Source organism: Falco cherrug, chromosome 7 (assembly GCF_023634085.1).
Source record: "Falco cherrug isolate bFalChe1 chromosome 7, bFalChe1.pri, whole genome shotgun sequence".
Lineage (NCBI taxonomy): Eukaryota > Metazoa > Chordata > Aves > Falconiformes > Falconidae > Falco > Falco cherrug.
Window position 1 is genome coordinate 18,382,504 of NC_073703.1, and position 25,252 is coordinate 18,407,755.

General features: G+C 37.9%; 1 protein-coding gene and 1 long non-coding RNA gene across 17 annotated transcripts in view; one reads left to right on the forward strand and one right to left on the reverse strand.

The window, feature by feature from the left end:
- The window catches only part of ZNF280D (zinc finger protein 280D), a 55,839-nt gene extending 39,272 nt beyond the window's left edge, over positions 1-16,567 (reverse strand). For 6 of the 16 annotated variants that reach the window (XR_008733393.1, XR_008733395.1, XR_008733392.1 and 3 more), the window contains exons 1-5: positions 16,025-16,567; positions 10,786-10,934; positions 6,931-6,996; positions 6,452-6,822; positions 520-637 (exon numbers count right to left, since the gene is read on the reverse strand). Coding sequence is in view for 12 of the 16 variants with exons in the window: in XM_055717435.1 (XP_055573410.1) it covers positions 520-637; positions 6,452-6,822; positions 6,931-6,996; positions 10,786-10,934; positions 16,025-16,419 (1,099 nt within the window). In the remaining 4 variants the exon portion in view is untranslated. Of the gene's footprint in view, positions 1-519; positions 638-6,451; positions 6,823-6,909; positions 6,997-9,027; positions 9,062-10,785; positions 10,935-16,024 lie in introns of those variants that run through there. The other 10 variants (XM_055717427.1, XM_055717426.1, XM_055717429.1 and 7 more) reach the window with 10 other exon arrangements.
- Positions 16,568-16,639: 72 nt separating this feature from the next.
- The window catches only part of LOC114014886 (uncharacterized), a 33,960-nt gene continuing 25,347 nt past the window's right edge, over positions 16,640-25,252 (forward strand). The window contains exon 1 of the long non-coding RNA XR_003558580.2: positions 16,640-17,008. This is a non-coding gene — a long non-coding RNA (uncharacterized LOC114014886). The remainder of the gene's footprint in view (positions 17,009-25,252) is intronic.

Consider the following 25,252-nt stretch of genomic DNA (forward strand, 5'->3'; position numbering starts at 1 on the left):
CAATCTATGTACTCTGTCCCTTCCTCTCCTTTTCAGACAGGACACTTTTGCTCCCATCTACTCTGACTCCTACGTAGAGCAGCAAGGAAACCAAGATCATCATCACAGAGAATCCACTCAGCAGACTCAGAAAGTTCTTCTGGTACTGTTCACAGCACCCTCTTGCTAACAGTCATTCCTATTCATGCTAGTCAGAGTCCTGGGTATACTGAAAATGAGCCTTTATCAGTCAAAAAAATTACAGTGGATCTGGCAGTACTTTTTTCAATCTAAATGATAATTTTAAGACATCAGTTGATATTACAGTCAGTCTAATGTGCTGAAAAGCAAAGTCTGACAACACAAGTCTCCAAAGTCTACTTCATTAAACATTATACAGTGTTATGTACAGGGGGAAGAAAAAAGTAGCTATGCTATGTTTTAGAAATCCTATTTAAAGTTATAACCCAAAGATCTGCACTACAGTTAAATGACATTAGGCTGTTTCTTTCTCTTAGCAACTACTACAGTTATACCCACCTGTTACATTCACTGCTGGCCCAGTCTGGTACTGTGGAACTCCCGAGTTCTGTCTCACACCAAACAGTATACCAGATGTATTATCTGGTGCAGCTGGTGGAGAATCCATAATATAATCCTAATAAGATATTTTCAAGAGGGAAAAGAAATTTGAGGTTTAACATTTTTTTACTTGCAGGCTTCAAAGGGTTTACTTTAAAAACATATGATTGCTTAAAAGTACTACTAAGTACTCAGCTGTAAATCAAGTTAATTACAGTCTCCCCAAAATAGTTTATTTTGACATTCTAATAAGTTTGCAGCTCTCATCAGTGGTTGTTAATTTATTCACAGATGTGTATCAGAATAGCAAAAACAACCATAAGACCTAGGAAAGTCAATTTTATGAAATATTGCTGAACTTGTCTGAACTGCTAATTGTAACTGCTTCTGTTCAAAAGTCTGATAATGTTTCAAATTAGACTTGAATTGTTTTTCAAAAAGCTCTAATACTTCCTTCAACCCAAACTCAGGCATTTGCCTGTTACTCTTGCGTAACAGCTAGCTGCATTTTAAAAGATCAGAAAACAGAACTCAAAAGTAGCACAAACTTGCAGCAAGCAGAAGCTTCTCAAAGCAAGATGATAAAACACAAAAATCCATCAAAGTCTACTAAATGGTCAAGCTTTAACGGAAGTAGAGTGTATCTATAGCATGTTGACTGGGAATGGCACTCATTCATAACACCATTAATGCTTTTTTTTCTTTTATGTAGAGTGATTTCATAAGGACTTCTGGAAATAATGTAATCAAACCCTCTTTTCAAAGAGCAGTTAACCTAGAAGTTGGTTCTTGTTACTCAGTGCCCTGTTAAATCAAATTTTGAGCATCTCCGAGTACAGGTATCACCTTAACCTTCAGTTTAAAAGGTTTGCCCTTTAGTACTACACATAACCTAAAAACAATGAAGTAGTCCACATTTCTTGGCTGCAACACTGAGAACTGTTAAAACTAAACACCTTCACTCATCACTCAATAGGTAACGTTTAGAGTGAAAAGAAACATGAAATTTCTCTTTACAGATATTCAAGATTGGGGGGTGAGGTAGAAGAAACACACTTTCCAAGATTCATCAATACTGCTCACATCTTAATAGGCCATTCATTCTAACAATCAATCTGTAAAATGAAATATTTTCAACAATAACAATAAGTTAAGAAAAACCTTATAACGAAGTTAGGTTTAATTTCAACATTAAGGTATGACTGGCAAAATATTGGCACTTGATCTTTTTACTCTGAAATAATTCAGCTGGTTACACTTCATCAAGCTGTACTGCGAAACAAAAAACTTGATGAAGATCAATCTAACAAAATGCTTCCTATGCACAATTGTGCTACTTAATTGAAAATCTCTCTGGGGAAGTTACCACATTTTTAACTACCACTGCATCAACTAAACTTGATGGAAAGAAGTCTAAAGAAGCACACAAGTAGGCATCCAGGTATGATAATCTATTTTAGGACTCCTAAGTACCAAACAAAAAGAAGACGCTTCTCCCCATCCTGCCTTTTTGTTGTCCACCCCTTAAATGAAGACCCCGCAGGACCTTCACAATAACGAAGAGCCATTCTTTCTCCTGATGAGCAACCTAACCCAACCTAACCAAATTAAACATGAATGTTCAAGAGTAGTTGTGCAAACAGTTACGAAATTTCTCTGCTCTATGTGTTCTAACAGCTACATGAGCTGCAGTCACAGAGCAGGTGTTAATGTAGCCATAATGGTTTCAGACTAGCCAGTGAAATTACAAGTAAAGCAGCTTAGCCTGCAAACCTCACTTCAAGCACAACTAACACTCAGGTGGCTAGCCTCTGGTAGGCTCTTTGCGTGGAGAACTATGCACATTTATATTTGAAATATGTCCAATACCGTAGCTACATATAAAATCTGCAGTTTGTTTTTACATGCTGCTAACGTTTTAACTTTCTCCAAAATAATAGCCTGGGTATTTTGATGGCTTGTGTATATCTCCCTAGTATATACTAAACATATCTGGAAGGCAGAAAAGTAGACAAGACAACATGGAACTTTCAAAGTCTCATAATTTGCAAAATGTCCTTTTCTGTTCACAATTATTCTTTTCATGCAATTTGGCTCTCTCATTTTACATACAAAACCTTCCAGTATCTTTCTATGCTTCAGAAAACAAAAATGTTTTAAAGAAGAAAACAAAACAGCTTAACCACATCAATTAAAAAAATCAAACTAACATGTACAGGTGTTCTCACATGCAAAACCCAACACCTTTATAAAGTAAGTTCCTAGGGCTCAAGTAAAGAACAATAACCCACCACCACTCTTAAGTTTTCCAAGAGACTACTGAAAATACTGTGTTTATACTCTGCATCCTAAATATTCTAACTGTGGAAACCAACATGATAATTGGTAACGAAATCCACACAGAGAAATTACAATGCATGTTATCTGACCTTTGCTCTTCCAAAATTAACAATGAGAAACTGGAACCTGAATCAAGCTCAGACTGAAGTAAGTCCCTATTAAGTAGAGGAAAGATATGGACAGAATTGGCTGAGGGTTACTGGAGAGCACTCTGAGCGTTGAGTTACAGAAAATCTTTACCACTAACAACAATTTTTTCTTAAAGAAAAGGATAGCTCTATGCTATCATATACAATAGCAGTAGCTCTGACTGAATTAGAATTGCTGTAACAGTATGACTGAAGCCAAATTCAACTCAATTTCTGGAACTGCATTAATATAGCATAGTAACAAGAATACAAAACCTAGACTTTTACAGGAAGTCAGTGGACCAAGCCTGTGATTGAAAAGGGGTATTTCAATGATAAATCTGGAATACCAAACAACGACAGAAGGTAAATTACAGACCTAGATGTTACGAAAATGAGAAAATACATGTTTCAACCAGTTAGTGATCAAAAGCAATCAGTTCCCACAGAAAAAACTGTCATTAAAAAATACTGCACCATATTAAGAATGCAAAAGCACTCTGAAGGATGTTCATTAAAAGTCCTGCCAGTGTCTACTCATATCTCACAGTAACCTTGCACAACACAGTTTTTTAATTTTGGATATAAGTTTCAACATCTGGAAGATCCAGACATCAAACATTCCCCAGAAAAATTTACTTGAAGCTCTTGCCACTTAGGAAGAATCAAGTTGGGAAGAAACAGGAAATGTGAATGAAAATGTCACAGAAAACCCAAGGCAGAAAATATGAACCGTGGTCCCAAGTGAAATATGAAATACAGGCTAGATGCAAGGTGAGGGGGAATCCAGGAAACCTAAGGAGCTCTTGAATGAAGACACTTCAAACCAAGGACATGAACCACAAAATACAGGTAGTAGACATATGATGCTAAGAACAGAAAATGACATAATGTGGTAGGAGTGATTAAAAATCACAGAACTTTGCCCAAGAAGCTGAACTATAGTACCTCCTGAAATAAAACACAGGACATGAAACAAGCCTCTTTTCCCATAAAAAGTATGGCATAATCAAATGGCAAGAACAACACAAAAACAAGAAAACAAATTATTCTAGATAAGGCTGAAATTGGAAATACAATTCTGAATCAAGAAAAGCTGAAGAGATGGAAGATTCACTTTCAGCATATTTTAAGCAAGGAAAAAAAACCCCGAGAAAAATCTTTCTAAAGGTACTCAAGATTTTCTTAACATCCAAAGAATAGGACATTACATTTAGGATAACTTGAGAAAAATAAAAGCTCGTGAAAGCCATGCCCAAAATGTCAACACTGTAAAAAAAAAAACATATAACGTATGATAATTTCAACTGTGGAAGTTTTAAGAGACCACAGAATATGTATGCACTGGGTATCCCAGAAAAGGATGCATTACTTTCTAGAGCATATCAGTCTAACTTGGAATACACAGAACTGACCAATACATGGTTAGAGATCCCTTTCCATGCTGTGTACCTTCACAGTCATATTTCAGACTGCAACTGCTTCAAATAGGAGTTTCTGTACTCTGCCAGGGAAGAACAATCACCTGCAGATTTTAGAAAAGTAAGACCATAAAACTTAGCTAAAGCCCCATCTGTGACATTCCTGTTGAAAGTAAACTCGATGACTGAGAAAGAACTCTCACAAAAATAAGTGCTGTGTGCATAGTGTCTTTAAAGGACATCACTGCCTTGAGTTACATGCAGCTCACATAGACCTTTTGGAGAAGTTCAGCTTTCCTAGATCTCTTTATGGTTTTCTAATAAAAACAATGTAGAGTCTGCTAGCAGCTTTATCTATTAGAACAAAAACATGAGCATGTATGTGTGAGGGAAGTAAAGGAGAAAGCTTTCTTTTGCAGTAAAGATTCTGCAAGACACCCTAGCATACCTTTGAAGGATTTAAAGCAGCATACTAGCTTTAAAAAACAGAAAGCATAAACACTTTCAAAAATAAAATTCACAGATTTGAAATATGTTTATACATCATGTGAAGTTGCAGACCTTTCTCTATTAATCTGTCCTGCTTTGTAAAGACAGAATTAAGAGGACTCTAGAGGCAACCTAGATATCCTACTAATATCTGGACTTTCGATTATATAATTTTTTAGCCCGCCTTAGATACAGTGAGACTGATTTAGCTAACTTTCTTCATTAGATATGTCCAATTTCTCTCTGCAAACTATCAATCAACTGCTAAAGACTCAAAATCGGGCAGTGTAAGTTCTTTCATAATGAATCTGCCAGATTCAGCTACCCAGTTGACAGGCAATGATTGCACTGCATTGTTTTTCTTAAAATACAACCCCCCCGCATCATCAATGATTTAGCCACAAACCTTAAGAATGCCACCCAATTTTCTCATGTTTGAATGGTCTTATTAACTATGTTCATTCAGACTGATTGCCCTGTTCAGCAAATGCAGAATACCTTAGGCTGCATGATTTTTATTTATACCAAAAGACTGACAGCTGGGACCAACGCAGGTGTGTATATTTGCATGGACAGTGGAGATGGTGCCTGCTGTCAGGCTTTATTTTAACCCAAAAGTAGTAGCTAATATTACAGGCAAGTTGTCGAAACAGTGCCAGCTCAAATTATTTTCAATAAAGGTATAACATCATAGTTTACCTTGTAACAAATATGAAATTTTAATTTTAATCTTCATTCTTTCTCTCTGAAAAATGTCCAATGGCTTAAGGCAACAAAACCAGCATCTAACTTGACTCCTACAGTTATCATTCTGAGGTTCTGTGGCAATCCAGGAAGATCTATGATACACGATCTATGTATGTCATTCCCTTGGACTTTTCCAATAAAACAAGTATGTTGCCAGATTGTTTCATCTACTGACACCGCAACTTTTGGTTGCTTAAGTCCTCCTTACCATACTACTATTTCACTACAACTGCTATATGAAGCAAAAAGCAAAAACACCCGAGGGGCTACTAGTACAGCATTCTCTTACAAAGCGAAAATCCCAAGAGAGGCAGTATAAAAATCAGGTAGGAAACCCACAAAGTTACTTTAAACACTAAATGCAAGCTATTAAAAAAATGACATCATTTTATCAGTATGGAGGATCCATCTCTAAGCAGAGAAATCTCCAGTATTTCGAAAATGAGAATTTCTGTAATTTCTCCACACAGCTTAAACAAAATAACCTAAACAGTACTGATTTGTTTTATGCCTAAGATTTTCATTTAATGTAATTCCACTGTTATTAAGCTATCATCTTTCAGTCTTGCAAATCAGTCTTTTCAAATATGTATTTTAATTCACCAGTGCAACGTTACGGTCCTACATTCTTTACAGTTTATATAATACCAGTCAATAATCTAATCCAGGTCTTCAAACTACTAGACTGAGTCAGTATGTTCCTCGTTAATTCATTCAAAACTAATTGCACCACGTATTTTACAGTTTAAAGGAATAAAAACTTACCGGATTGAGTACTACAGGCTGTGCTGTTACAGTAGTCACTGGCCTGGATACAGGTTGAGCCACTACAGGAACCGTGATATTTCTTGATACTGGTTGTGTCGTCACTGGAATGGTTACAGGTCTGCTAACAGGCTGTGATATTCCAGAACTTGATCCAGTCATCTGCTGTGTTGATAAACATCCACCAACTGGTCTCTGCAGTGTCTGTGAAGTTCCTGAAACATTCACTGGTATAGACAATGGCTGAACTGCTACAGAGCTAGTTGTAGGTCTGGATACGGACTGAAAGACTGATGAAACAGGCATGGCACTGGGGCTGGAGGCAGGTGGTGCATAATGGTGACTGTCAGGCTTGAATGTAGTAACTGTACCTGTTGCAAAGGATTCCAAAGTTATCTTTACATAATTTTGCAGTCAGATATTTCATAAGTGTTGTGGATTTTTTTGGTTTTAATTACCATATTAGGACAATAAAGTACCTCTACTGGGTGCACCATTCTGTATCCCCCTTCGTGATGAGCTGAGGTTGACTCTGTTCAATATATCTGTCAAAAGTTACATTTATCTTAATTGCAGTTAAATTAATAGCTTAATTGCTTTTCAAATTAAAAGTAGCATTCATATCCACTAATGAAGCCAAGTAGGATTTGACATATAAATTAGAATATTATTTCTAAAATAAATACCTGGCAAAACAAAGTGTCTTTTGTACAAACTGAAGTATGTTCTTCTACTCCCCTTCTCTTAGGTTAAGCTAGTTCACCTAAGAATCTCAGCTTTTTTTATCTTGGAAATAGATTAACACAAAAATAAGAGCGCAAGCAAACAAACAAAAAAGAACATTTCATAAATATTTAGCTTTGCTGATTATAATGCATTTATTCATTTGTTTCTCACATACATTATAACTTCCACAAGTACTAGAACTGCTCTACACTAAAGGAAGTATTTCCTCTAAACTACACAATTTGCTTCTGTATTACAGGAAAATACAGCACTTAAAAACTTGGTTTTAGACTTAATTTTCCAAAGCAAAAGAAAAATAACAGACCAGCAACCAAAGGAGTTGTGCTGGAATTGTATTGCAAGAGGACTAATTTTCTTAAATATCCTACATGGTAGTCTATGATCAAAGTTCTAACTCATCAGAAACACATGGAACTTCTTAGATTTGATGTTTATTCCCTAATTAATGACACCAATACTCCCAAACTTTATGATTTACTTTGGGGTTTCTGATTGTTCCAGAATGTTACAAAAATATTCATCAAATCAAATTAATTTTCTATCCCTAGGTTCTCAGTTCCGTTAGTGTTGCTGTCAAGTTTCTTGCTCTGACGTGAAAATATGCATATGAAACTAGATAGATCCTCCAATATCTAACCAACAAGGTTTAAAGTACTTTCTCAAACCAGGGTCAAAATTACATCAGAATCTCAAACCATAGATCTTAAGAGTATCTACACATTGGTTTTAACAACCTTAAGGCTGTTCCCACCAGCAAGGGCTCATTAGTGTACGCTACCCAGGTTGATATATAAATCTAATAGCAGTAGAGCTCAGACGATCACAGCTTTCAACCTGTCACCTGCCTTTACATCACACTAATAAAGCAGCTGCAACCAACAGATCCAAACAGGTTCGCATTTTTTTAAGATATGACAAAATCTCATCTGGTAATAGTGAAAGTATTTTTACTTCAACGCACTATGAGCAAGGATCAACTTAATTCAGGATATAGCTGAATACATACTTTTTTGTGTTTGTTAATAAATGTATACCTCACATTTGAATCCCAGAATGAAATGAAACTAAAGCCTTCAACTACCTACTACCCTAAAAGCATATTCAGCTTCAGTCTGATGCACACACAATTCATGTCCTAAAATACAAATGTAGATTTTATTGTTTTTAAAAAGAACATTTCAGGAAGTCAGCGATTTGAAATTACAAACCAGATTTACACAAGTGATTCATCACAGATGATGCACCCTTTCCCTTGCCCCATGAAAGTGTTATTTGTCCTGTTTACGTAAAACACCACTGAAATATAAGAAAGCTAACACGCAGAAACAACACTTTAAAGTAGCAACAAATTACAGGTTTGTATCATTATGAAAAAATAAACAAGAAAAATGAGCAATAATTGTAGGAAAAATGAGCAGTTGCAGGAAATGGTAAAGGCAACAAATTGTGAATTACTTTTCATCCCAGTCAAACTAATCCTCCAGTACATCAGAAGAGGCACTTTATTGTACATGACAGTGTGCCAGCAGATCAAAGATGGGTTTTTAACTATTTCCTTCAGGTTTTCCACACCAGTCCGTATAAAAACTGATAATTTCATTGCCAGGAAAAGGTTAAAAAATTACTATGTATTGCAGAAAATATACCTTTCAGAAAAATTAAGAACTACATGCGAGTCTCCATTTGTTATCTAATTTTTTATCTGATCAAGACAGGAATTTTCTCAGGTAAAAACTAAAAAACAGTGATAAGCAAAGTTCAGTTCACTGTGTCTTGCCTATCACCAGTAACAAACTGAAGCCTGACTACTGCCAGGTAGTACTACTTACAAGCCAGAGAAGAACTGAGGTCATTCTTCCATAGCTGTTTTTGATAGTGAAGTAGAAGATTACAAAGAGAAAAGTTGAGGAAAGGGAAGGAAAAGAGATAAAGTAAAAAGTTATACCATAAGTGATTTCACTTGTGTCAGGATCGAGCATGGACAGCACTAATATAAGATGTATACATTTTAAGTCTCTGTCTTTTACTAAAGTTCTTGAAAGTTGCTGAATTGTATCAAATTTAATAGTTTTCGCCTGAACAAAATATTTCTATCCTTTATGACTACAAAAAATTCTTGAGACTACTCAAGAACAACTGCAATGAAACTTGGCATATTTGTTTTTCCAACATATGCCTAGTGCTTCAATTGTCCTTCTATGCCATGACCTACTGCTAATGACCAACAGCTATCCAGAGTTCTCAAGACCTTCCAGAAAACATTAAGGGAATTTTTCACTCCTCCTACAAGTTTGTAACTGCAAAAAGCTTCTTAAGAGTACTTTAAAAATATTCTTCAAATTTTCAAGAGGATCTAGAATATTTTTTAAACATTCAAAAACATTAACCCTTAAGAACTATTTTCAGATGAGAGAACTTTAAGATCAGCTTCAGTATTGGTTAATATTTAAAACATAATTTGCCACTTTTTAAAGTCAGTGTAAGAAGAATTAGACATATTATTGCAGTGAGTAACAAAGTAAAACAAGAGTTAAGACATAAGATGAAGTATTGTGAACTAAAATGACTGAAGAGCTAATAATAGCTCCAAAGTCCATGCAGCAGAGTGTGACAGAGCGCCTAATTTAACATTTTGAGATTCTTCACTGTGAACTATACACCTTCAGAAAACTGACTACAGAAACCTTAGATACAAGCATAGCAGAAATGAGGCAGAAACTTAAGGCAGTAAAACCCACCAGGCAAAGTCTTGTGTATTCAATAGCTAGAGAAACCTTTGGTCAAACCTCTCAACAACTGGCTACCAGATGGCCATGCACAGATATCAAGAAGTTTCACTCCTAAAATTAAGTAGCAAAAATAATGTTTTCCTTCACTTACCTGCCAAAGCCCAAGCACAGGACAAACATGGAATCCTGACACATCTGCTGCCACCACAACCACCTAACCTCACTCCCTGCACTACCTGCATTAGGAGAAAACTACAGAACTTGATGAAAAAAACTATTTTACAGGGGATGAATGAATTCATTTATAAAAATCTCTTACTTAACAGAGAGACTGCTATGATTCTCATATTAATCACTTTTCCTGATTGTGCTTTTATTATAGACACTTAAGATCGTCACCTCTGTTTTGTCAGAATTATGTACATCAACACAAGTAATGTGGGGTGGAATAAAAAAGAGGGACTGCAATATGAAGGCTTAAATTCATGCACATTTCTTTAGTAGGGAGACACTTCCAAATATATAACTAAATACCAATGACATTGAGAGCAATTGCATGCATGGTTTCAGTATTGTATATATTGGATTTTTAACCATACTGTTAACACTAAAACCTTCAAACATCCTTGGTTTGACTTCAGAGATTTAAGGTTAAAGATAGACAGAGCTGTAAATAACCTGGGTTTTAGGACCGAATTTCCAAAGAATTCCAATTTTCAGTATGATAGAGACCTACAGAACAGCTTTAAGATGTAGAATTTCTTAAGTCTTACTGTTCAAAATTGTGTATTTTCTAAGTAAGTTTAAAGTTTTACACCTTAAAATATCTGTTTTAAATTATGGAAAACATTATCTTACATGTACTAGCTGGCTTTGAGCTTGAGATTTCCCCAACAAAGATTGGCTCGTCATCATCATCATCATCCTCCTCCACTTCTTTCACTCTCTTTTGCCACGGTTCTAGCTCCTCTTCTTCACATTCCATAAATAATTCTGCCATCTTGAGACTAGACAGTAAAAAACAAAACACACATACCAAAACATTCAGTACTTTCATGAAAAAATATTTCACTGTTTAGTAAAGATTACTGGACTTGAGGATAATTCCCATGGAATGGCTTTCCTTCCCCCACCCCATGTTCTACATCGGTTGAACCTGATCTGATAAGAGAAGATCTTCTGAGATTGATACCACATCACCTTTCTGATAATTACTTGAATTCTCATCTTTGCTGTTAAAGATGAGAAAAGACCAAAGATACCCTTCACATAATTTAAACTATTTTGGTATAATCCACCAGTAACTATCAGAAGAAGCCTCTGACACCACAGTGAAAAGTATCTTTCAAAACATACCCCTATTCCAGGTAAGTGATTCACAAGAAATATGAAGACCCTACTACGAAGCATGCAATATACCTGGCACAACTAGTTACTGAAACACTAGTTACAGTTTTATTCTCTTCACATCTAAAAAAAACCCCAATCCAACCCACACCTAAACCCACAACATACCACAGCTCCACAAATTTTGTAGGATTTGGCCAGGGCTTCCCATATAGTCAAATTTTCTTTAAAACCCAACAAAACCAAAACAAAATTCCCCCAAACCCACACAACAGAACCCAAACAAACTGCCCATTGAACAAAAAAACCCACCACAACAAAAACCCAAAACCATACCCACAACATATTGCATATTGTTTTCATTGCCAGTTAGGACTTGATAAAAACTTTGTGTAGAACTCATTAGACTGAGTCCCTCATGTCTGCAGATTTGCTCTTACAGTAAGGAAAAAAGTCACATATGAAAATATGTAATTAAATGGTGATGGTCAACAAAGCATTGTTTTTTCTTTTCTCACCCCTAACATAATCTTTAAAGTTTTTCTGAACAATACAGGAAACAAACTTTTATATGTCTTTACACACACTACCAATAGCCTACTTTTTAGTAAGACCAGTAATTTCATAAAACCAGACAGGTGTCTCACCAATAACCAGGATCAGGATCCCAATACAACAGTGTTTGCTTTGCCTAAGACACAGAGCTTCCCAAAACTAATGTGTCCTTTCTAAAAAAAAAAAAAAAAAAAAAGAGGGGAAACAGCAGAGTTTTGCATGAGGAACATGATAATAGCAACTCCAGCCAATATAAGGATTCCTTGAAATTAATGAGCAGTTAAGCAAATGAAAGTCAACTCATCATTGGACTGCTTTCAAAGCTAAGAACATCCCAGCAACAATTCTTTTCGTGAAGGCCACAGTCAATGTAAGAATATTTAGAGTCTTATTACCAGGCTATGGCCAACAAAACCCATTACCAATATCTCTCTCGTTCTTGTGCTGATAAACACTTATCTGACAAAGCAAACTAGTTACGGAAGCTTGACTTCCCACTATCAAGCAGTTATAGTTCTCTGATAGTTGGAGCCCTAAACCTAATAGCGAGGGCATCAGACCAGCACTAAGGGATTGTGTCATTAAAGACTATCAAACCTTATACACAAGGTGACAAAACAAAATTACATTCATAACCAAAACCAGCTATTTCTTAAACTACACTATTTATCTTGCAAGATTAAGATGTTTTTTCAACACAGCTTTCTGTGCAATTTCCCATGATTTTCTCCTTTCCAAAATATTTCAAAAGCAACATATGAAACAATGGGTCAAGTTTCTTTTTTAAAATTGTAATTACGCAAAACTAAGAATACCATATCCCTCATTATCTTTCAATAGTGTTTGAAATAGAAGACTTCAGCACAGACACAATGAGCAACTGTCTAATATCTAATAAGAGAACACAATGTCAGGATAGGAGTAATGAGCTGCTAGATTTGGCGATGGACTGTAGAAATAATTAGTCTGTAATAGCTTATCACAGGGGAGCAGGCAGAGTTGTGCCCCTACTCGCATTAAAGTGTATGAGAACAGGGCTGCTGGTGTTACAAGCTAAGTCTTGGAGATAATATAAAGTAGCAAAGCTATACTCCTTTTTTCCTTCCTCCATCAGCTTAGAGTGCTGAAATTAAACATGGGGCTTGGAAAGAAGAGAACAGGACAGTGAACTAGATTCTTGTCATCAGAAAAGAGTATGAAGCCAGTTTTCTCTTGACAGAGACAAGAGGGGCCACATATCAGGTCTTGGAAAAAGAATCAAACCTGACTCTCCTCTGTAGAAAGACATACTTTAGAATGACTTTTCTCTACTAGCACAGGGGAAAAACTTACTAGACTTCAAGGCAAAATGAAAGATCATTTTCAGGGACTTTTTTTCATGGAAATGACAACATAAATTTGAGTTGTGGGGTTTTAATTTTTAAAAAAAGTTTGATTTGACCTCAGGGAGAAAGTAATCAGTTATTATATGTGCTAAAGGAATGCAAACAAGAGCACATGTAGTTTATATTAAAAGCACAAAACAGATACAAGCAATCTATACATTAGCAGAATTCTAACAAGATACATGTAATAACCTCAGCTACACTATAATGCAGCTGATTTTTTTTTTTATATAGGTAAAAGTAATTTTATAATATAAGCAAGGATTTGTAGGAAGTTACACCAACTGGTGGCATCTCTTACGGGAATTTCCATTTGTGAATCAGGATGCACATTAATTATTCTCAAAAAGTGACTTAAAGTGTATGACAGCTTTTTTAAAAGAAAAGTATCAAGATTATTTCAGATCGTTCAAAGTAATTTTTATTTCAATGCTAAAATTTGAAGTCAATCTGACTTTCTTCCTGGCAACAAAGCTAGCCTAGTGAGTTCCCATCCTGCTCCTGCACTGCTCCCTCAGTTGTGCTAGTACAACTTTTCACAGGACTATGACGTGAAACACTGCAGGTTAAAAATAACCTGGCCCAGTAACAATTTTACCAGCACGACTGAGAGGTCAAAAATTCTGTGGCCTAAGCAATCAAAGTTGCAGTAAAGAGGGAATGGATTTGATTACAGGAGTTGTGTTGGAACTGCTCACATGTTCTCCATTGCCAAAGGGAACATCTACACCCATTTTTAAAGTACAGCTAGGTTCCAAGTCTTCTGCTTCTTTAACTACGTGAACGTAGAAAACACATTCCAGGAATCCTGCTAGTGGTTGCTCTCAAAGCCAAAACCAACAGTGAATCCTTCCCCAACTCCCCCCAAATATTTCCCAGTGGAGGTGCAGATGCCTGTGTAAGAAAGGTAAGCCTATTGACAAAGAGACTTTATTTTCCTCCATTTTTTAAATATGTATAAGCATACATACACATTTATACACACATGTCCTTAAAGGTAGTCCATGGATCTAAGAGGTCCAAAACTCCAATGAAATGTTGTATGTATATAATCAACGGAAGGGCTTAAACCATTGTTCTAGGCTAAAAAAGACTCAAAATTGTGAACAAGTTCTTAAAAAAATTTAAAAAATATCATTAGACTATATCAAGATATCACTTAGACAATTGCCCAGCAAAAGCTAAAGCTAGTTAAAGTTCATTAGGCAGGCAACCTGCAAAAAACCACAAGTTTCTAGAACACTATTATAGTTACTTGGCAAGCAATGAACTAAAAACCTGATACAAGACTGAAAAAAATTAACCAATTGCACAAAAAAGCAATAAGCTTCTGATGAAGTAATTGTTTTAAAATCACTAGTCTGGACACGTTTGTTTATCATGGCAATTACATCTAAAGATACCTAACTTTATCAAAAGCCAGTTGTATTTATAACCTGGAGGGTTTATTTGTTGTTACAATTTAAAAGCACTCACATAGAAACAACAAAAATGATACAAACGTTACTAAATGTAACACAAGTCTAACAGCTATAGTAAAAACAGCAGAAAGTGATCTGTAGAAACCCACGTTAAGGGTGTACAGAAATCAGTATGACAGAAAATTGTGGCAAATGCAGCTCCACTAAGATTTAACATTACTGAAAACCCATTTATTACTTCAGATGCAATTCACCTATTCCACTCTTAAGGTCAAGGGAGCTTTCCAATACTCACTGTTTCTTTGGATTGGCTTAAAAATAGCTGAAACCAAATCACCAGCATGAAACTGGTAGTGAGCCTACCAAGAAGTCCTCAGACTAACTTTGTCTGTCATCTTTCCATATCACCATTACCAATGAACTACTCAAACTTTTCCCCGCCCCCCCCCCGCCTCCAGTTTAATAGCTGCACTTCAAATGAGGAGATCACACGATGAGCACCCACATTGTATTTTTCAGAAGACTTCCCATACAGGCACATAACTTTGCATCGTGTTAGTTGTAGAAGAGCGTGCAATCCACAGCTTCATCAAGACTGTGAGCAATTGTGTTTTTATTGAGTGTTGCATTAGTTTCAGCAGAAACGATGGCCAAGCTGAAACCGTACCTGGAAGTTTTAAAAAGCCAAAAATATAAACCAACTTCCCTCAAACTCAAACCTAAATCGCCAGCACTACCCCTTCTACCACGAGTCGGTGTAAGCTCCGCCTAGGGAAGGGCAACATCGCCTTTGCAAAGCCGCCAGAAGTTCACACCCCCGAGCAGCGATGGGTGCGAGGCCGCGGAAGGAAGCCCGGTCCCCGAGGGCAGCCGAGCAGCCGCCGCTCCGCCCGCAGCGCCCCCGGCGCCGCCGCCCCCGGCGCAGCCCGACTGCCCGGCGTCCCGCCTCCCCTCGGCCGGCGGCCGCCAGCACTGCGCTGAGCCCGCAGCTCGGGGCCGTGGCCCGCACACACGGCCGCGCCGGGAGGAGAAGAGGCCCGGCAGCCAGCCCGGCTCCCGCCGCCAGCAGCTGGGGGCCCTGGCCGCGGCCGGCCCCTGGGCTGCGGCGGCAGAGCGGAGCGGGCCCTGGCCCGAGACACCCCCGTGGGCAGCCCCCCCGGCTCCCAGCGGGGCTCCGCGGGCGGCCCGGCGAAGCCCTCACGGCCCGGGGGCCCCTTCCAGAGGCGCGAAGGGGGGGGCAAGGCCGCACTCCGACCTAAGATGGCGTCGGTCTCGCAGGCGACAATCCCCCCGCGGCCCGCCCGCCGCCGAGCGGCGGCTCCCTCCGCCCGGGGAGGCGGCAGGCCGGCGCAGCAGGCAGGGCTGAGGGCAAGGAGAGGGCTGGCTTACCGTGCTGCGCGTCTGGAGAGGCCGCGGCGGGCCGCCCCGCTCCCTTCCTCCGGGGTTGGCGGGGGGATGGGAGGCGGCCGCGCTGGCGGAGACGCCTCACATCGCCGAACCGCGGCGCCCCACCTCAGCCGCCGCCGGGGGAGTGAGGGCGGGCGGGGGAGGGAGGCGGGGGTGGCCGCGCGGCGCCCGGCGCGCTGCCTGACGGGTAGAGCGCGGGTCAGCCCCACAGCGGCGCCTGCTTTCCGGCAGCCGCGGGGCGGGGCCGGGCCGGGCCGCGCGGGGCGGAGCCGCGCGCCATGTGCCGGGCCTCGCGCCCCCTCAGCCTCCGTCGGCCGTGCCCGCCTGTCGTGCGCCGCCTGGGCCCGGGCTGACAGGGCCAGCCCAGCCAAGGCCATGGCCAGAGCCACGGCAGGCCCCGCGAGCAGCTCGCACCTCAGCTGTGCCCTGTAAGTAGGCCGCACTTGCCAAGTGGGCAAGCGCAGCTGCCAGGCCTGGCAGCCATCGGTAGGCTGTGACAGGCGGGCAGGCCTTACCCTTGAGGTACCGTCGGTCACAAGCGCCTTTAAGTCCGTACAGCCGTATGGGCAAACAAAAGTTGGGGCAAGGCGTACTCACAGTTAACATAAAATACAAATGGGTGAGAACATAACAGAGTATGTTGCTGGAATTGGTGGAGCGTAAGATACTAAAAATGCTGTTCAGTCTGGAGGTTCCTTGTGTGCTTGTGTTTTTGTTGAGGTTTTTCATAGCCCTTTACCCAGCAGGTTAAATAACATAATCAAACACATAATCAACTGTGCCAAGCCTTTACTAAATAAAACGTTCCTGTTCCTTTCAGTGCGACATTGCAAAACTGCTAGACAAGGCCTCAACTGGGCAGTGAAGCTGTGGTTGCTAAAGATGACAGTCCTGGAGCACAGTGCCACAGAGAGCTGCGTTTTCACTCACCTCAGAATTTGCATGTGAAAATCTCTGAATCAAAAGGTGACTAAGCAATCTCTTTTTTCTCATGCCTTTTTGTCTATAATGCTCTCTCACGTCTGCAAACATCTGTCTAAAGAATGCGCCCAAGTTTAGATTTTCTTTTTTTCCTCAGTTTTGCTGTCCATTCTACCCTAATGAAATTAAAGTGTAATTCTTCCTTTAGTAAAATACAAAAATAATTCTGGTGAATTTTGAAGGTAAATAATGAGAAGGTACTTACCCAAATGTAATCTGTACCTCTTAATTTTTTCAGCCCATAATTTTTCACATACATAGTCACAATTTGCTGTTGGTGACATCTGCCATAGCTGCCTTCAGACATCCTCAATTTATTCAGTGTAAATGCTCTCTTAAATGTAGGTATTTTTCAGAGGAATAAATGAAGGGTCCTTCTTCTTGTGAACTTCAGTTCCAAAGATCTGACTACCATGTTTAGCCTGGAAAATATTATGTTCATTTTCACTGTTATCTTTAGCCTTGAGATGCTTCCAAAGCACTTTGGGACCTCAGAGAAATGAAGAAAAAAATTAAACATCAGTAATTAAATAATTGCTGCTTAGTGATTATGCCATTAAATCATTTGGTTATTGCAGTTTAGTTATTAAACAATTACTAAACTATGCCACAACTAAAATAGGAGGAAAAAAGAAAGAGAGAAAGAAATATTCTTGACATTTGGCAGAGAATGGAGGAAAAGAGTGACAGCTAGAGAGGGAAACTTATTTTAGACAGAAGTGACTGGGAAGAAAGAGATACAGTCCAGTTATTTAAAACACATATTTCCAACTACTCATTTACCTACTGAGGAATCACTGCAGGTGTTTATGTACTTTCTAAAGCAAGATAAATATGAAGATAATATTAAGATTACAAGGTAAAACATTGGTAAATGTGATAGAACTAAGATCAACTCTTCTGCTGAGATCAACAGAACTAAGATCAACAAGTTTATCAAGTGAGAATTAATAAGCGTTCAGAACTTTGAAACTCACAAAGGAATGAAAGATAGTAAATAGCCCTCATAATTACAAAAAAAATATTTCCTTCCAAGGTTCTCTTGGTTTATAGATGGGCATCTTGGCTAAGCTTAGTAGCTAGTTCATGAGAAAGCCCTAAAACTGTGTTACAACAAATAATTGGTGACTAACTAAAGAAAATAGTAAAAAGTTTAATGAGATCTGAAAAGGCTCTTTATAAAGAAGAGACTGAAAACTCAATGTATTGTGATATAGATGAGCTATGTCTCCTTGACATTAAGATGTGGGACTTCATAAACTGTGTCAACAATGAAGGTGCCCTTCTAGTGTTCCTCATTAGCCATGGAAATGACATGGGAGGAGCTGTCATGGGGGGAAATAAAAAAAGGGATTCCTAACCTCCCACATCTGGTAATGGTCCTTGGCAGTTATCATAGCAGTGAGCCAGCAGATCCAGGCAATTAAAAAACACACTCCTCCATGGTGTCCTTGCAATAAGAAAAGCATAAGCAGATGCACCGCACAGGAAGATTTATATCTCCCCTAGAAGCCAGTATGGTAGAAGATATGCAGTTCTTTCAGATGCAGTCTACAAAACTGCACGTTCTGGAGATGCCAGCCAGAATCAAGTACGATGACGGAAGGCTGCATTATATGTAAAAGGAGGTACTGAAAAGGTAAACATGAGGTTTTAGCAGAACTATGTCTGAAAACTTAAGAGAAAACTGCAAACTTACTGTAGACTCCATAAAAGAAACTTAGCAGAAGCTGATTACAAAGAACAATTGTATTTCATGCAGTTGGGCAGCGTGCATGCACTGTGGCTATAGTAGTGAAGCTGAGCTTGAAAGCTAACTAGTCTGAATTGCTTCATCTCACATCTACGGGCCGGTGACTTAATTACTCAAGAGACAATCCTTCCCCTTCTGAGAGTTATTGACAGTAATCTCTCATCAGTTTCTGGTTTTTTGTCTCAAAAGCATTGTGCAAGAGAAATCAGTTGATTGCAATACATCTCAGTGGTACAAAATGCTTCTATTGCTTGCTGCAGGTTAAAAAGGAAAAGCACTGATAAAAGTGAGTTGCATTTGTAAAATAAAGACACTTGCAGCATGGACTAATATGGATGCATGGATGTAGGCAACTAGACACATTAATACTGTCAGCTCTGGTGGCTGTTAGACCTGCCAGTCCAATCAAAACCCGAAGTCTGTTAGCTTTTGTATTTTGCTTCTCCACTGCCATTCTTTTTTTTCCCCCAGCAAAAGAACTTGCAATGACAGATTCATAGATTCATTCTAAGTGTAGATTCTCTGTGTTGTTACTGTAATCTGCCCCTTCTGCTCTGCAGGTCTTTTGTTTCTCAGTTGTAAATTCCCCACTAAACTGTCATTTGTTCTATCCCAGGGATCTATTCCCCCACATCACCCTCTATTAACCACTGATGAACTGCAGGCAATAGTCTCATTTTGACAAGACATACAGAAATGTGTTAAGAAATAGCAGAAACCAGTAGCTGTATTGTTCACAACACCAGAAGGTATATTTGTAAGTATATAACTTATCTATATATAAGTATATAACTTATATATATAGAAGTATATATATAAGTATATAACTTATCTCCTGTTTTGACTCCTCTGACCTTATACTGATAGAGGGATGAGTGCAATAAATGAGAAATTATGAATACAACCATCAACTTTATTCTGCATATCAGCCAGCAGCTGTTCATATTGTTCTTACTTTGCTTATTGTGTTCAGGCATTTTGAGGCAAGAGTGTCACTCAGCTAAGCATGAGGATTTTGCAGTCAGGAAACCAAAGCGTGTTTTGTCAAGCAGCAATTAATAACTAGAGACAAGCAAGTTGCAGGACAGCAGTTGTTCTCGATTGCTTCAGCTCAAATGTTAATGAAAAAGAAAAAATCCTCATATTGATTCATAGAGACTAGAAAAGAATTACGCAAGAAAATGTTGATCTGTCATTGATTTCTGTAACCAAAAGGCCCAGTATAATAATTCTCAAGGTGGTCATCCGTTTTTCTCTTGTGGAAAAAAGCTTGGGGCTGGGAAAAAAAAATCCTCCTACTCTTTGTATCAATTAGCAGGTCTTTCCACAATGTGTTGATGTCTGCAAAAGCTGGATGATTACTTTTCACCCTGGCACCATATGTTTTAACTTGTTGATCCTTTTGATTTTTAACCACATCTATGCCATCCATATGTAGCAAAAGGCAAAAATTCCTTCGAGGTTTTTAGCAACACAAATAGTTTGGTTGAACTTCTATGTATTTCCAAATCAAGACTGAAGAGCTAGGTAGTGGGAAACCAGGAAATGTAGTTGATGCTTTAGAAAGCTTTGCTATGCAAGAACAGCAAAATGTGTGCTTAAAGCATGTAAACCACCTTACCTCTTACCATGAAATCATAAGACAAGCTAGTGGTTTTATTAATCTGTACTTACAGGCTGATTTGGAAAACCTTTAACTATGCCATTAAAGATTCAAAAAATAAAATATACATTACAAATTACATTACCTTTGGATTAAGGATTTCTAAACAAATTCTTAGAACTATTGCTATTGATGTTCATCTTAGGAAATTCATTTGTTATTATGATCACCTAACCAATTTCACTAGATTGAAAGAGTCTTCCCCAACTCTGTCTACAAACAGTGAAGACGAATGGGAGGTAGTATCCAAAAAAAGGGAATTCACATTTCTTAATTGAAGCAGTGACAGATGTCACCATAAACTATTTGTGCAAGACACAAGTTTCTAGGTTTATAGATTACATAAACATGGGGGTCAATTAAGCTACCACCAGCATGCAGATACCTCTGTCATAGAACTCAGAGACCAATGCAAGAGGGCCAGCAGCGTTCCAGTTGAAGGAAAGTGCCATATACAAAGGAAGTGATGGTATTTAAACTGGAATCATGAATTTACCTACACAGAAACACAAGCAGAGTACTAAGGAGAACATAAATTTATCAAAATTTTTACAAAAACAAAACCAGAACTTTTACAGATTAGAACTTCACTTTTCATCAGACATCCCCTTCTGCTCTACTGATACTAAAATACCTGTTATATAATTTTCAGTTTCAGGTTGATATTTAAAAATGAACTTGACTATTTTCTTCACTACTGATTTAGTAAACAAATTTAATGTTTGGTGAGAGTGGTTGAAGAGTGGAGAAGTTTATAAGTACGTTCTGAAAAGTCTTGAACAGAATCCTGAAAAACAAATTTTAGGTGTGACTTGAATTTAACATAATCTGTCATATTATTAATATCAAAGTTTACTTTGTCAGAGTTACCTAGGGAGACCGTGAAGTCTCCATCACTGAAGATTCCTGAAGCTGAACACATGTCGGAAGCAGACTTGGTACATTTAAGTGCTAGAAAGCTACTGGGGGAAGTACTACTAAACTACTGTGACAAATATACTTGATGATTTTTTCTTTAAAACCCTACTGAATGAGGACTTCATGCTGTATCTGGTCACTATTTGGCTGTAATCTGGGAATCAGAGTGCAATTGTCTAGTTCCAATTTTGTATATTAGTGAAAAAAACTACAGTAGAGTGAGGAGGTCTTGCTCATTACCATTGATGTTATGGGTTTTTTTAAATATTATTTGTTATTCCTAGAGGCACTACACACATACACAAGTACCAACCCGCATGACATTGCAACTGGAGCTGCTGCCAAAATTTTATTAGAATAGATATGTTCAGATGGGAAGCCTGTAACTATGAATGCACAAACAGATCCTAAATGAACATCTGCAAAACAAACACTATTCAACACATGTATGGTTTACTCAAGTATTCAAGTATTCCATAAGGTATGCTTGTGAAATTGATTGCATTTGGTCTGCTGTGGTTTGTTGTTACAGTATCATACCTTCAGGAATTTGGCATAAGTATAAACACTAAGGTGTGATCTAATCTGTTTATAACATCATTTTATAATGTTTTTTAGGCATATATAACATGTTTATCCTTTCTTTTTTAAGAAAATATGAACAGCTTAATACACAACCCTGAAGAAATCATAAACTTCCAGTCTTTTAAACTTTAAAAGTATACTTCTGTAAATTAAAAAAAAAACCAACCCAAACCATATATTGTCTTTTCAAGCACTTCCAACATACCATTGTGCAGAATAATAATAAAAAAAAAACATCTAGGAGAGTCACTGTCTCTTCAGTTTGCATGTATTTCTCCTGTCAAAATTACTCAAACTCATCAGACAACACATCCTAAAAGTTACAAGACATGTTTGAATTGGATAAGCGCTATCAGAGTGAAAATAGCTACAAATAGAGCCATTGCCATTACAAATCCTGTTTGTTTACTAGGATGCAAAAGAAAAGTATTTCTTAAATATTTTTTTTTGTTTGAGCAGCTTTTCATTGTGACTTTAGCTTAAATTAAAGTTAGTAGATGAACATTAAGAAATAAAGCTTGAAATTGTTCTTAGAAAAACAATACTATGTACATCCATTTATCTATTGCAAATGCTTGTCTGGTTCCCAGGTTAGAGACACAGGACGCATACCTTGTCTATTGGATTAATTTTTCTCATTCACCTTATAACAAATTCAATCCTAGATGTCTACTACTGTGTGTACTCCACATAGTAAACAAAATGCAAGCAAATAACTACTTGGTTTAGCCTTTGTGTCCACTTCTACTCAATTAAGCAATTCAGTAGTAAAGAACTTGGTTCCACTGGGGTGATTCCAGACATTGTTATATTGGCAGAAGCCTTAAGTAGCATGAAAAGTGACATAATACCAATCCAATAAAAGTCCCAGAGACTCTTGTTGAAAAATGACACTATTGGGTATGGTTTACTGTCATATTTTCTGCTTTAAAAAAATTTGAAAAAAAAGGGGGAGCAATGTATATTTATTGGAGAAGTTGTCTTGTTGATAACAATTGCCAGGTTATACTGACAACTGCTATACTACAAGAATCCTACTGCTACATTGGTTTCTCTCTCACAAGCCTTGTCAGAGAAAGAAAGGGAGAAATTCTTTGCCAGAATACTCTAGTTCATTAGAATATTGTGAACAGATACACAACAGTATGTGCTCTTGTAAACAGGAACTGAAAATTTCTTCTATGATGCTTCCTTTTGTTGTGATTTGTAAAAATTGATTAACTCATTACACAAAATATTAGCCATTCTTCATATAAGATATCCCACAAGCAAACCACATTGTGGTGGGCAGACAAAAAGAGGATAAATCCTTCCAGAAAAGAAAAGACAAAAAAGTGAGTTAAAACTCATAGAAGTACAATGCTCCAATGCGGCTTTTAGACTATTGCAGATAGTACTGGAAATAATAAACGATGTGTCTGCTTTGAAATCATAAAATAACTTACGTTGTATCACAATGAGTTGCTATTAGGGAGATCTTAAAAATACCAGCTCCTAAGCAATAAGTATTTTTCCATCATCCAAAAGAAACAAACTAATAATACAGAAATAAATAAAGAAAATGTTCTATGTAACATTCCTTTAATAGAATATTACTTAGAATTTCTGCCGAGGTATCAGCAACTCTGGGCAGATCACTGTAAGGAGAAAGTGACACACTTTTAGGTTGTTAGATTTCTTTATATTCTTTACAAGTAATCATGTATTTGCCTACAAGTTTCTGTTCATAAAACTAGAACTGAAACTGATTCCTTGGCATTATCATCACATCTGTAAAATGTCCATTAATTCCGAGAAAGTCTTTGCCAATAACGGATTTTTATTCATCAGATTGGCTGCCAAACTGAAAGAAAAGAAAGTGTTAGGATAACAAAACAGAAAACAGTGAGGATTGCTGTCATCCACTATTCAATTAGTTTACAGTCTGTAAAGGAAAACCCCTTGTTAGTCCTAGAATCAACACTTCCTATGAGTCTGATCTAATCAGAGTTCTGCAGAGTATCTGGAGTGTGTTTCTCTGGTTTAGCTGTTCCACTTAAAGAACATTAAATGTCTATCTGAACAGGGATTAAAAACCAAGAGCACCCTACCTCCCCAGTTCCTGGTTTACACACCAGGCTTAAGTCATTCTGACTCGGTGAACACTTATGTGAAATAAAACAAGGTTTATTCCAAAATCCAAAAACTAGTCTGAGTGAGTGGACCTCCTCAAACAGGAGAGGGAACTCAGCAGAGAAGATCTACCCAGTGCATTCTCCCAGATGAATGCACTAGTGCCTGGACTTTCAGATAAAAGGCAGCATCATTTCCACCTTCCTTTTCTTGTTATGAATGTAGCCAGCCATGTCCTAGAGTTTTGCATTCACACTGCTTTATGAAGTTTAGGAACCATCAATAGAAAGCATCGGCCTCTCAAACATTCTGTGTACTTCATGTGAATACTGTATCGTTGCCTTCCCTTCAACTGCATTTTTTGCCAGTTTCTATTGAGAACAGTCTCTAGAAGATTAACATATTGTCTTCAGTTTTAGATAACTCCTCTGTAGCATATGAATGATAACTTAAAAAAAATAATGCGCTGGGTTTTTTTTTCCTAAGTTTTGTGAGGCACTGACTGCTATTTTTAAACTCTGAAACTGTCCAACATCCCTCATATCTACACAGCTATTTCCTTTTTGCCTCAATATTCAGCAGAGTCAACTTGTTTGTCTTTCTTTCAGGCTCCCTTCTGTTGGGTGTATAGTGTTCTTAGAAGGAATTATTGTAGTCCTTGAAGAAAATGTAAGAAACAATACTGTGAGTAGCAACTCTAAAACAGAGTTAATATTGTCAAGGCTCACCATCATTTCCAGATTCTTGAATATTTGGTCCTTGACTAAAATTTAGCCAGTTTGTAATTTCCTTGAATTACCAAACAGAATGCATGCTTCCCACCTGGACTACACGTGTCTGGCAGCCTGAATGTGTTTGTACTTCAATCAAAATGCAAAGTCCCTCTGAACACCATGGTGATGCATACTTCACTGGTGTTAATATTGACTTAGCTCTGAGGCAGACAAGGCAATCATTTGCTGTGTAACATCTGGGGTGTTCCACACAGCTTGACAGAAAATCATGTTTTTCATGTAGAAATATAGAGGAGGGATCAAAAATTCTTATAAAGAATATAATTTATTTATTCCTGCACATTTGAATAGTAGTGTTACATAACATTAATTTTGGTAGGAATGTCTATAAGAAATGGATTTTTTTTTTAAAAAATGTAATTTCTTAAAGATTATACCTTCATTTGGCTTCTTAGAGGTATTTA